General features: G+C 33.5%; 1 protein-coding gene across 1 annotated transcript in view; it reads left to right on the forward strand.

The window, feature by feature from the left end:
- The window catches only part of cn (Kynurenine 3-monooxygenase cn), a 39,261-nt gene extending 26,597 nt beyond the window's left edge, over positions 1-12,664 (forward strand). The window contains exons 7-14 of the mRNA XM_087157868.1: positions 190-383; positions 1,336-1,393; positions 3,868-3,957; positions 7,620-7,677; positions 7,762-7,844; positions 10,755-10,856; positions 12,297-12,356; positions 12,458-12,664. Coding sequence (XP_087013994.1) covers positions 190-383; positions 1,336-1,393; positions 3,868-3,957; positions 7,620-7,677; positions 7,762-7,844; positions 10,755-10,856; positions 12,297-12,356; positions 12,458-12,538 — 726 coding nt within the window. The 3' untranslated portion in view covers positions 12,539-12,664. The remainder of the gene's footprint in view (positions 1-189; positions 384-1,335; positions 1,394-3,867; positions 3,958-7,619; positions 7,678-7,761; positions 7,845-10,754; positions 10,857-12,296; positions 12,357-12,457) is intronic.
- The last annotated feature ends 426 nt before the right edge of the window (positions 12,665-13,090 follow it).

Raw genomic sequence — 13,090 nt, forward strand, 5'->3', positions numbered from 1 at the left:
TTTGATTAATCTGTTCATTTATTTTTTTCTGAAATACCATGCATTTTTTACCACAAAAAAAAACGGACCGACTAATTTGTGTTCCCAATAAAAAAAAGGGGGTTAGGGTGGCTTTAGAGATGGGACAAAAATAGTTAGGAATGTTAGAAAAACATTTATGTTGAATGATGGGAGATGGATCATTTTTAGTTTGCCATGGAAAAGAACTACCTTCACATATGGCCCAGGCACACTTTCATGATGATTGCTCTGCCCAATCAAGACAAGACCTACACTGTCACTCTCTTCATGCCATTTGAAATATTTGAATCCATCAAGACACCTGACAACCTCATTCAATTCTTTAAAACAAATTTCTCAGATGCCATACCTCTCATCGGAAGGTAAGTTTTTTTTTTCAATAATATTTTTTGTTTCATTAACAGTCAATTGATTTCATTATTCTTTTCACCTTTTTTTTTTACACTGATTTGTAGAAAAAAAATTATACTTGGAAGTCTTGTGTCGTTTTGAAAAGTTGAAATTTTATCCATTATGTAAATTCCGTAGTGGACAGATCGTTAAGACACGGTTCCCAGCAGATCACCGAAGTCAAGCATCACTGGGTGCTGTCAGTGTGCGGGTGGGTAACCACTTGGATCAGTCTGCGTAGGGATCGGGTGTGTGCGGTATGGGTCCTCGTTTAAGTGTTCTACTGTAAAGTGCTCGACTTCGCGTGTAGGTCGTCGGGCTACCGAAGCGGGGGAGCCATCCCCTCTGCAGAGGATCAAAATTGTGATGGCGTGTCTTCGGATCATCCTCAGGGATGTTTCCCTGAACAAAATGGATTTCCAACAACAAAATCCATTATGTAAATTCAACTTGAAATTCGACGAATTATGTAAAATATTAAATGTTACAAACAAAATAATATGATTATAGTATTAATATTAGTTCAAACTAAAGGTGGCATTCATAGTAATTTCATTGCTTTAAACCTCTCCCGTTACACAGTATCAAAAAGAAAATTAAACAAAAATAAAACTGTTCTGCCCTCTATTCTTTACAAGTTATCACAGAATTTTCCCTTCTAACATGAGTATAAGGTAAAACTGATGGAAGATACTTTTGTACGGATGTGAGTGCAAATTAAAATTTTTTTATTAGATATACTTTCAATATTGCATGATATTCTGCGCCGATATCATTTACCAGCGAGGAAAATCAACAATGTGATTTTGACGCACAACGGATTTAATTTCCCTTTTGTTTTTGATTCAATTTATCCTAATTATATAATCTGCCAGCATTAAAAAAGCTCTCAATAAATACTTTTGTTGTAAATTATATTTTCAGGGAGAAATTAATAGAGGATTTTTTCAAAACACCTCCATCTGCATTAGTTTCGATTAAGGTAAATCCACTTCTTCTGACAAATGATATTTTATTGAAATTTTATATACAATTTATTTTATGACATTTCTTGGAATACGTAGGTTGTCTTTGACATATGTCTTTGAAACACCTTTTAGACACTGAAAAAAGCACCAATAAAATCTCTTTTTTTATACATATTTACTATCTTGAATAGGTATAATCAATATTTTTAGAATAGTTTGCATATTTTGTTCTACATATCATTTTGTATGTATCCTCAACTTTTGTGTAATTACTGTCCGAAGTGCGAAAAGTGCCGATAAAACAAATATGGATGGCATTAGTATATTAAAATATAAATTTTAGTTCTAAAGAAGAACATAGCAGAGCAGTGAAGTTTAATTGCACCACCATTAATAATATATGAGTTGTAATAATATATGAGTATGCAAGCGTGCCATGAATCAATGTCAGCCATGTGTCGTATGCAGTGGCTCCATATACCCTCAAACCAGCTGTAGAGAGCCACGATGGCTCAGGGGATTGAGCGCTCACCTTCTAATGAGAAGAACCGGGTTCGAATCCCAGTCTATACGAATTCCTCATCCGGCTTGCACCAACCACAGTGCTGACGTGAAATATCCTCAGTGGTAGACGGATCATGGGGTAGAGTCCCCTTGCTGTCAGGATAACCGTGGGAGGTTCTCGTGGTCTTCCTCTCCATGCCACGCAAATGCGCGTTAGCTCCATCAAGAAGTTATCCACGAAGGCAAATTTCTCCCAATACTCGATCCCAGAGTTCCCTCGTCTTCTGAATTGGGTTTAAAATTACAAGACTATGGAGTTAAACATTAGTAGTCGTAAATCCATAAAATTTTGTCGGCTGTTCAACGACGGTAATAATAATAATGAAAAAAAAAACAACTGTAGAAGTTATACAGCAGCGTGGCATTCACCCACAGTTGCCACTGTTTGAAATTGCGTCACTCTCAACGATTGGACAGCGGTTGAATAGAATCAGTTCGTCTTAATGAATCCTGATTTAATTTGAGAAATGGTGATCATCCTGTTCGAGTGTGGAGGGTTCGGGGTGAGCTCCTCAACTCTGCCTATGGTGTAATGATTTAGAGTGCCATCGCATACGACACATGATCATCCCTAATATTTATCCACGATGACACGAGAGCTCAGTGGTTCATGCGTGACATACTTCAGTCGCGTATGACCACTTATGGAAGGACTCTCGGGAACTATTTTTCAAATGTGCGTCACAGGAAAGCCTCAGTCACATTACCACACTTCCCTGGTCAACTCTTTTCCAAGATTCGTCGACGAACGTGCATATCTGGGACCACTTGGATCGGCAATTTCGAGTTTATTTGATTTAGCAGTGTTTTTTTGCAGCAACAGCAGCTGTGAAAAGAGATGCTACTGCACATCATAAGGGACTAGTATGCTTATATACCCGATTGTATCGCCTCCTGCATTCGCGCTAGACGTGGCCCAAGCGGGGTACATCCATTCATTTGTATTTTTTCCTTCAATAAGTGATCATTTTGCTGTGATTTTTTAATCACTTATTTATATAAACGCTGCTCTTGCATTTGTAAAATTTCGTCTCATTCTGAGAAATCTTTCTAGAAGCGGCAATGAAGCAATTCTCTTATGGCAATGAATATGCACCAGTTTTTTAAAATGTATTCCATAACAAGTGCTGGATTTTTTTTTCTTCAAAAAAGCCAGTAATATATTTTTCGGCTAGAGACAATGACTCTGTAAGATATTCAGTTTTATTTTCAGTGCCTTATAATGGATATTATTTGCAATACCTAATGAATGAGTGACTCTGGTTCTGGGGAAAGAACGCCTAGCACCCAATCAGGCGATCAAGGCTCGAATTCCAGCGTTAGCTGATTGATATGAATTCTACTCTCGGTTCGCACCGACTACAGTGCTGTTATAAGTTATCCTCACTGGTAGACGGATCATGGGTTAGAACTTCATCGCCGTAATTATGAGCCCTTTTGGTTTTTCTCTTCATATAATGCAAGTGCAATAAATTCCATCAAAAGTCTTCCAAGAAGTCTAGTTTGCCCCAACGGCTAATCCAGGAAATCCGTTTTCTTCTAGATTTGGTTCAAAATTACAAGACTATGGAATTGAATAGTGATAATAATGGTTAATGGTAAACTCAGAATAGGGTTGACTGTTCAATACTGATCATAAAATGAAATAAAATACCCCGTGAATACTGAAAAAAAGACAATGAAAAACATAAATTTAACGGTTCAGTAAAAAATTATATATATATAATAGAAAAATTATAGAAAAGCAGGTGAAAATCTCAATATGAGAGAAATATTCAATTCCGATTCAGATCTATTCTATTATTCAGATCTATTCTATTCTATAGATACAGTTCTATTATCTTCCTTCAAAAAGTGATAAAATTATTACTGTAAGCAATGAAATATCATAAATGAACTCACGTGTGTAAACATTATTTTATAGTGCAATCCTTATCACGTTGAGGACAGAGCTCTGATTTTAGGTGATGCTGCTCACGCTATGGTGCCATTTTATGGTCAAGGAATGAATGCGGTAAGTTTCATTTATCTAAATCATCACCTTAACAGGAAAATCATGCCACGTTTTTCTCCTTGAAATACATTCCCTTACAAAGCAAATGACCCCCAGTGTTTGTGCATGACCTAAGAAATGCCACTGTTAATAAACGATGACTGCAAAAGTCAAAATTTTTGATATTTTTCCATTGATGGACCAACATAAGCCTGATGGTAGCCATCAATAATTCCATCGTAAACCATTATATTTCTGATGGTAACCAACATAAGTAGCCATCACCCCAATGTATGAATTCGGACTGATTTATGATGGTTAAACATAAAAAAAAAACTAAATTGTTTTGACGGTACTGATAATCAACATGAATTTCAATTAAACCATCATGAAAATGTATAGTTGGAATCACCACGGATCATCATGAATTGTTGGTTCATACGAATCATATTATCTTGATGGTTTGCCATCATGGTATTAAAGAAACATTTTCCATCATGGAATGATGGAAGTCTGTAGGCATATCAAACACCATGTGCGTAGAATAGAAAATGTTGGATGATTGTGATCATCAAATGATGTCGGACCATCATGAATCGCACTGAAACCAACAAAAATTTTTGATGGGACCATCAAGAATTTTGACTTGGGTGGGGACCTCAGTCTGGAATGAGAGAAATGACCTGCCACAAACTTGAGAATAAAAACTGAACCAAACGAAAACACCCAACTTAAACGTATAACATTTAGAACTCTTGTTCTGGCTGCGTTTTTCAACTGCATTGAGCCAACACCTCCTAAAAGAAGGAAGGCCTCAGCACGGATCAATTTAGTAGTCCGATCTAACGAAGTTAACTGCGCAGTAGGTGAAAAATAAGAAAGATGTCATTTCGTCAAAGCTGCGCAATGGTTGAAAATACGAAATATGTCATTAACGTTTGGACTACTAAAGGATATTTATTGTAACCCGTGCTGAGGCTTGCTCTTATCTAGGAGGTATTGATTGGGCTGCCTGTCATACCTACGTCTACACTCTGTTACAAGTTAAGAAAAAACCAGAAATGCACGCCAAATGGATGCCAATCTCTCAACGCGAGCGTATATTACTTAGCTAAACTCTTGAAACGACGTTTTGCTTGCTTTCTTATGAATAATAACAGTTATTAAGGTATCCGACTACCTTAAAAAAGAGGATTTTCACAAAAAATCACTTTTTTATTTTATTGCTTTATAATAATGCCCAATTTTTCTAGTTTTCAAAGCTGTTTTGTTTTTGAATGCACGTCAAGCAGAACTTTAGTTATAGCTATTTTAGTAACAGATGACAGCTGTCCAACTTACCGGAAATTACAAAAATGAAGCCGGTAGTAGGTAATAGTTTCGGTTCCATTTCTATTTGTGTTTATTTTTCTTAGATATTTAATTTTTAAAAGCTCTTAAAGACACGGCTAATAATCTGAATTATATTTTAATTAGATTTTACGTTTCGTGGTTACTGTTTGTGGGTAACATGAAAAGTTAGCATATTTTCTGATAGTTTGTTTACATTTGAAGCGTACTTTCTATATCTTGATTTTGATTTGTTTTGAAGAAATTTATTGATTTCTTTCAAAAAATTTTTTTATTTATTTTGATAAATTTATTGAAATGGGTAAAGGACGTACTTTTCAATCTAAGAAACGTAAATATTACGGTAATCAACATGCCACCAAAAGCGATGATTTTAGTAAAGTTGATTATACCATTTATTCAAAATTGTGTAAAGCAGATGAATCTATTACTTCAACCTCTTCAAAATTATCGATTTCTATGGATGTCAATAAAGAACTGATGCCTTTGGATAAAAACAATCTGTGTGGCAATCGAATAATTGATATTGAGATCCTGATGATAATATTAGCTTCATTATGTTGTCCGGTTTGCTATGATAACAAATTGCACTTAGAAGAAAATTCTAGATTTGAGCTATTATAAATATTATAAAAAATATTTTTTACTTCTAATTATTAATAAAAACTATATTTAGACATATATATTAAAGTGTGAAAATACAGTAAGATGGTTGTTTAATAAAAAATTGTTCCTGTGTTAAATGCTGTATAAGTAGTAGATTTTTGATGTTATTCACTAAATACTTTAAAATATCGCTAAATAATACGTTAAAATATCGCTACGTTAAATAAAACTAAGAAAATGTGTGAAGGAATGTGCCCCCTATAAAATATAATAACTTCCTACTGACAAACATTCATAGTTTTTAGAAAAAATGTAATTATAAACTTTAATTGTGTTTTTCTCAAAATGAAAATTTTACTGTTTTTTGTCTACGGAAAACAAGATAACTCAACTAATTATTATAAATTTGTCTTCAAACTTTCAGAGATTGTTTCTTGTATTGGTGGTTATGTAACAGACCTCCAGAATTCAGATAACTATATTATTTTTTGTTTTATGAGATATTTTGCAGTAGATAATGTGAAGAAAACTGGAAAAATATGCATAACACTCCATAAATTTTTTTAATTTCATGATATCATTTAAGTTGAGGTTCATAACACTTCAGAGGGTTATACGAAACGGCTCAAAAAGTTTGATAGCTGTATGTACAATAGTTTTTTGTGTAGAGTGTTTTCCGTTAATGAGTTATTTTCATTAAAATTATCTAAAAAATACTCTTTAAACAAAAAATTTCCTGTATATTAAAATTTTCTCTATTAAATATGTTTATTTAAATTAATATACTATATAAATTGCAATAATGTTGTGGAAAATATTTATTTTTCAAAAATTTTGTCCCGAAGGTAGTCGGATACCTTAACAACAATAATCAATTAATACGTAATAACAATTAATTAAAATGATATCTAAAAAATACATTGTAAAAAGACTCGGTAAAACTTAAACCAGTATTTGGTGCAAAGTTTCTTTTTATCCCAAAGTTTGGTTAAATGAAAGATTATTTTATTTTAGTTACACCATAAATTGTGAAGCATGATCGAAAAACACTTCCATGAAGCAACTGACTGCATCAAAATTTGGTAAAAGACGCAAAACTTTGACGTTGACTGTAAACTGAACGATATTTGTTTACGTTTTACGACGCCATGTTTTCTTTACAACTCGGTCTCGGTGTATCGGGACGACTTATACATGTTGTATAGTATCAACCAGTTGATACTATACAACATGTTTACCAACCTAAATAAGCTTATTTAGGTTGGTAAATTGGTTGATTTGCATTAAAGTTAATTTCTTTTATGTTGCCTTTTTGATTTGGTTGGCAGTATGCAATGTTTAGAGGCATGTCATAAAATAACCTACTTGCGGTAAATTGCAAATTCGGGTTCTTTAAAAATACTAAATTATGGTGCAACCTTTCTCTGGTTTTATAAAAGAAAAGGAAGGAAGAATGGAAATAAGGTGTTTTGTTTCTTCAAAACACCTACTTTTGGTACAACCTCCTACTGATATTTGAAACTAGTGGTGACCAAAATATGGTGAAATTGAGCTCCATTTTATGTATTCAGCAAATGAATACCAATTTTTGGTGGAACGAAGTTTGGAATTTTTAACATTTTTCTCTATCATCACTACCATTAATCAATCATTTTAGTGTGCATTGAATAAATATGGTAATTTAAATGCTTTTTTGAAAATTCTTTTTATTAATTTCTGAAAATTAGGGATTTGAAGATTGTGAAATACTGGCTGAACTGCTGGAAGCTTATAGTTATGAACCCAGTAAGAAATTATTATTGTATTTTTTTTTTTAATTATGTAAATAAATTTCTTGGCTTGAGTTGAAATTTTTTTTTATTCTTGCAGAAAATGTCCTTCCTTTGTTTTCGGAAAGACGACATCAAGACGCAGAATCAATATGTGATTTAGCTATGTACAACTATGTGGAGGTAATTACGTTGTATAGTCATCAGGGTTTTTAAAATTTTCTTTTTTGGGGGGGGGGGGAGAGAGAGAAATCATGTTTGCAACACATTTACAATGGAACATTTACAATGAAAAACATTCCGTTTTGACAATCAGTAAACTTTATGCTTAATATCAAAAATAATTCAAAATAAGTTTATGTAGTAATTTTATTAAAACTCTTTTTTAATATTTTTTTACAATGACTTGTTAAAAAATGGTATACATACTTATATTTTATTCATTGCATGATCATATTGCTAATTAATGATTTGCAGATATTTAGCTGTCTACTGGATAACATACAGGATAGCACTTACGTAGAGTGGGCAGAAAAATCTAACCGGATTGTCACGAACTAAATGTCAATCTTAATGTTTGTTGGGGAGTATATATTTTTTTGGATTTGTGACCTTTTGAAATGGGGAGGGTAGTTGCAATTAGGAATTCGTGGCCCTTAAAATTTAGTCAGGAGTGGGTATAAAAGTTTGATCCTCATGCTAATTTCACCTTTTTCATTTTTTGTCATGTTTTGCAACATTTTGTACGCATTTTTTTTCAAAGTGTGCGGTTCGTTACTCAAAAAGATATATATACTACGAAGAGCCATTACATTATGACCACCCTGCTAATAACATGTAGGACCACCTTTAGCCCTCAAAACTGCTAGCACCCGCCGTGGCAATGATTCCACAAGGTGCTGATAGGTAGTCTGAGGTATCTGGTACCAAGCGCTCACCAACTGGTCCTGCAATTCCCTCACATTGCGAGGGGGTAGCGTGGCAGCACGAATTTGGTTTTCCAAGTAGGACCACAAATGCTCTATTGGATTAAGGTCAGGTGAATTTGGTGGCCAAGACAGGACTTGAAAGTCACTGGAATGTTCCTCGACGATTCGACCCTTATGACATGGTGCATTATCCTGTTGGTAAACACCATCCCCCGCAGGAAAAACTGTTGCCATGAATGGGTGAACCTGGTCTGCAACTATATTCAAGTAGCTTACAGACGTCAGGGATTGTTCTATGAGGATTATGGGTCCTAATGTGCCCCATGAAAACATTGTTCCTGGGCAAGAAACCATGAAAACCTGGGAGATCCTATTGTTATAGATGGAGGGTGGTCATAATGTAATGGCTCTTCGGTGTATACATGAATGGTGTTTTCTACATTAGGATGCGCTGCAAGCTTTTTACTGCCTATTCTTTCGGGTTACTATTTCCGGTGTATTTTGAAGCCATTTAACTTGCAACAAATCATTGTTTCCAGACACTTGAGTTTTATTTTTTGTCTGCGTGCATTTACTACCTGATTTATCATTTGTTTTAAAAAAGAATCGATATAAGAATCGTTATTTGAAGACCTGACATTTCAAGACTGATAAGACATTGCAAGAATCGTCATTTGAAAAAGAAAAAAAAAAGAATCGTTATAAAACACTTTTTACCTTGTTAACAACATACCAACTTCGAAATTTAAACCTAAATGATAATTAGTAAAATGAACTTAATCTCGTTGCTCGAACAATATGCTAACACTAACGTATGATCGTGCACGCGGCAAGCAACAAGAACAAACAGAAATAAGAGGCTAAATCAGGACTGCTTAAAAAAAAAAAAAAATTTATTTCTGAATCTAGCAATCATGTCACCTTTTTTAACAATACATCTATAAATAACTAAAACAAATTTTCACTTCAAACTCATTAGAATTCATATCTAGTATCGTATGAAATACGGCAGATTTGAGCTCAGAAATCATATAAATTGTGTTTTTTTAATTAAAAACAAAATTATCGGTTTGAAAATATCGCTTCGCAGAATACGCGGTAGTAAACAATTCTATACTTCCTAACCGGAAGTAGAGCAGGTCAAGAGCTCGAGATTGTTGTTGTTTACATTTATATTGAAAACACCATCCATAGGTAAATATTTTGCAAAGAAACTGAAATTTAGAGCAAAGATTGAGAGGTAGGACTTTGCCTTGAATCTTGTTTCGAAGTTTGTTACACTAAGCTTCCTTTTATAAATGTTTTGTTTCACATATTTTTATTAGTATATATCTTTGAATTTCATGAAATAAATTATAATGTGTCAAAGAATAATTTTCAAAATTTTTCTTTGCTCGAATATTTTTGGAATTTCCATTTTTCGACAAAATTTTTTCATGACCTAATTCTATGTTTTGAAAAAAAATTTCTTTTACTTAAGTTTTTTTAAAAATATTTTTACTCTACTTGTCTGTGTAGACTGTCCATACAGAACAGGCTTTCGTTTTCATTGGCGATCGAAATGGGTTGCAGGTGACGTAGAGCAGAACTCTCTACCTATGGCAATACTTTACATGCTTTCACCATTAGCGTGTGGAGAGTCATAGGAGAAGGTTACGTTAAAGTACGTTAGTTTCTATCTTGATTTTCAAATAGATTAAAAACTTTTAAGATAAGAAACTATATGGAACTGAAAACTACATTGAACATAGATCTAAAAGAAAGCGTCGTGGAAATTATAAAAATTTTTTTTGACAAGTAAACATGAAAATATTAAGAAAGGAGTAAATATCGTATAGTTATACATCGTATTCGTTTCCTATACAACTAGGAGGAGGGAGAAATGGAAGATTCAAAACATTGAACCGGCCTTCTCCCTAGATGGTGTACTCAAGCGTTGCGATCTCGAATATGTATCAAGATGTGCTAAACATAACTAAGAGAGAAAAAAAATTGGTAAAAAGAGGAATCCAGAGGAACAGAGACGCATTGCCTTTTATATCAAACATTAATATAAAAGGCAATGCGTCTCTGTTCATATGACCTGCATTTTTAAATAGAGAACAATTTTAAATTTGAATATGATATAAATTTTAAAAAAATATATAAAAACTTATACTTTCAGATGAGACACTTGGTGACTTCTAAAAAGTTTTTACTACGGAAGCAGTTGGATAATGCATTGAACAAACTTTTCCCAAAATCTTGGATTCCTTTGTACACAATGGTAAGTTAGTCTCTTAACGCTAGAAAGACATTGGGACTCAATAAATTGAGAGATTTTGTCATGCCTGTCTTTTAGTAATGAAGTGGGGGGATCGAGGTCATTTTGCAAACGAATTTAAGGTATGCTTTGATGAGAAGATCAACATTTTGTTGTTGTCGTAAGCCATTAAGACAAGAGGTGCGATTGTTCTTATTTTCCAGTGGCGCCATCTATGGCCACGAATTCTACTTCTGCACCCACCCGTTCATAGGGCGAACACATTCATACAGCCAGCCACAGATCGCAATTTTGACCTAAACTAGAGAACGATTAATCTTCAATTCAGTACACCCAGAGGTATAATTCGATAAGGAAACATGGAGGAGTTTGTGACCCGACAGATTTAACGTGCACCAATTACTACACTGGAAATCTTTGACCGGCTGGATTCGAACTCCCGTTCTCACGATCTCGAGTCCAGTGCCCTGCCACTGCTATCCCGGTCAGCTAAACATTTCAAACGAGATGAAACCCAAAGCACAGTTGAAGAGCCAAAGAATTTCTGTCTTAATTGGGCAAATTTGAGAATAGTAAATACACTTCTGTTCTTTTAATTAGGTGAGATGAAAGCTATTTAAAGAAATAGCTCGAAAATTTAACTTACCAAAAAGGTTTTAAAGGACTGGCTATTTTAGTTCATTTTGTGAAATCTGTATTACTTGAATGAGGAGAGAGAAATAATGTAAAAAACTTCACCTACCTCTTTTTCCTACAAGAAAGAGTTGACAAAATAAGTATCTGTTTTAATGAAGTGTTTAATTTATTAATAAGACAGTGCTCATATTGCACTAAAAATGTTATGAAGCAGAGTAAATTACAACAGCTTGGTGTGTTTCGGGAAGCTCTATGGTGTTAGGTCGCGTTGAAAAAATTATTTGGGTTGAACCATCATTTTGAGTCAGTCATTAAGCATAAATTAATGTAAGTTGTAATGAAATTTAGTCATTTTATTGGTTGTTCATTTCTGTATCACCACACATTTAATGCTCATAGGATGGGCATTAAATGCGTCATTTCCAACATGGGTAGGAAAAAAAAACGAAATATAAATTTTATAACAATATATTATATATAAGGAATTTTTTCTGTCATCAAAATACAAAAATTTAACTCACTCTAATAACAATAAACGGTCTGCTATATTGTAGGTATCAGCAATAATTAAGCAATAAATTCGATTTCAATAGGGATGTTTTTTTTCCCTCATAAAAATAATTTTAGGTAATTTTCTAATATGTACAAAAACCAGGAGAATTTTCATTAAACCAGTAGAGTTGACAGTAATGAATGCCTATTTGTTTTATATCAAAGTCAATCTATTTATCCTCAAGAAACGGAGGCGCCCATCCATAATAAAATACTGTTTTATCTCAATTTTTTTCTCTTCTCTTTTCATTACAGGTTACATTTTCAAAGCTGCGTTATTCTCACTGCATTTATAGAAAACACATGCAAGACAAGGTGAGAATCTTTATTATAAAAAAAGAAAATATGTCACTAACTTATTTCATTATTTTTTTTCAATTATAATTTTTTTTTCTCTCTCTCTTTCTCCCTTTTAGGTACTGGCGACATTTCTATGGGCCACTGGAATACTTTTATTCTCGATTTTAATTGGTATGTTCACAAGAATAACACTTTGATCAGCTAAGAATAGCCTTATTCCAAAAAAGAGCTTCTTTTTTTAATGAAATTATAAGTAACATTTATAATACATATTTTGTACAAAAGCTAATGTTTAATAAAATTGTTGTGTTTGCTTATTTAAATAAGTAAATAGGGAAATTCCGAGGGGAAGTCCAAAAATGCTTTCCCCATTAGCGTGTGGAGAGTCATAGAGGAAGGAAGTACGTTAGTTTCTGTCTTGATTTTCAACTAGGTTAAAATCTTTTAATTTTTAAAACTATATGGAACTGAAAACTACATTAAAACATAGTTCTAAAGGAAAGTATCATGGAAATTTTAAAATCTTTTTTATTAAATAAAAAGGAAAAATATTAAGAAAAGGGAAAATATCGTAGTACATTCCTACACAACTGAAAAGAGGACAGGGAAGGGCCAAAGGCATGAAACGGGTCTCGCTCCAGATGGCGTTATTCGAGCATTGCGATCGCCTATTTATCATACCGCTTTATAAATTTCAAAAACCCCTTCAGGCTCTTCATACTAAAGCAGCATGGAACTGCTTGTGTGAC

The sequence above is a fragment of the Parasteatoda tepidariorum genome, chromosome 2, assembly GCF_982258835.1.
Source record: "Parasteatoda tepidariorum strain Cologne lab strain chromosome 2, Ptep-v5.0, whole genome shotgun sequence".
Lineage (NCBI taxonomy): Eukaryota > Metazoa > Arthropoda > Arachnida > Araneae > Theridiidae > Parasteatoda > Parasteatoda tepidariorum.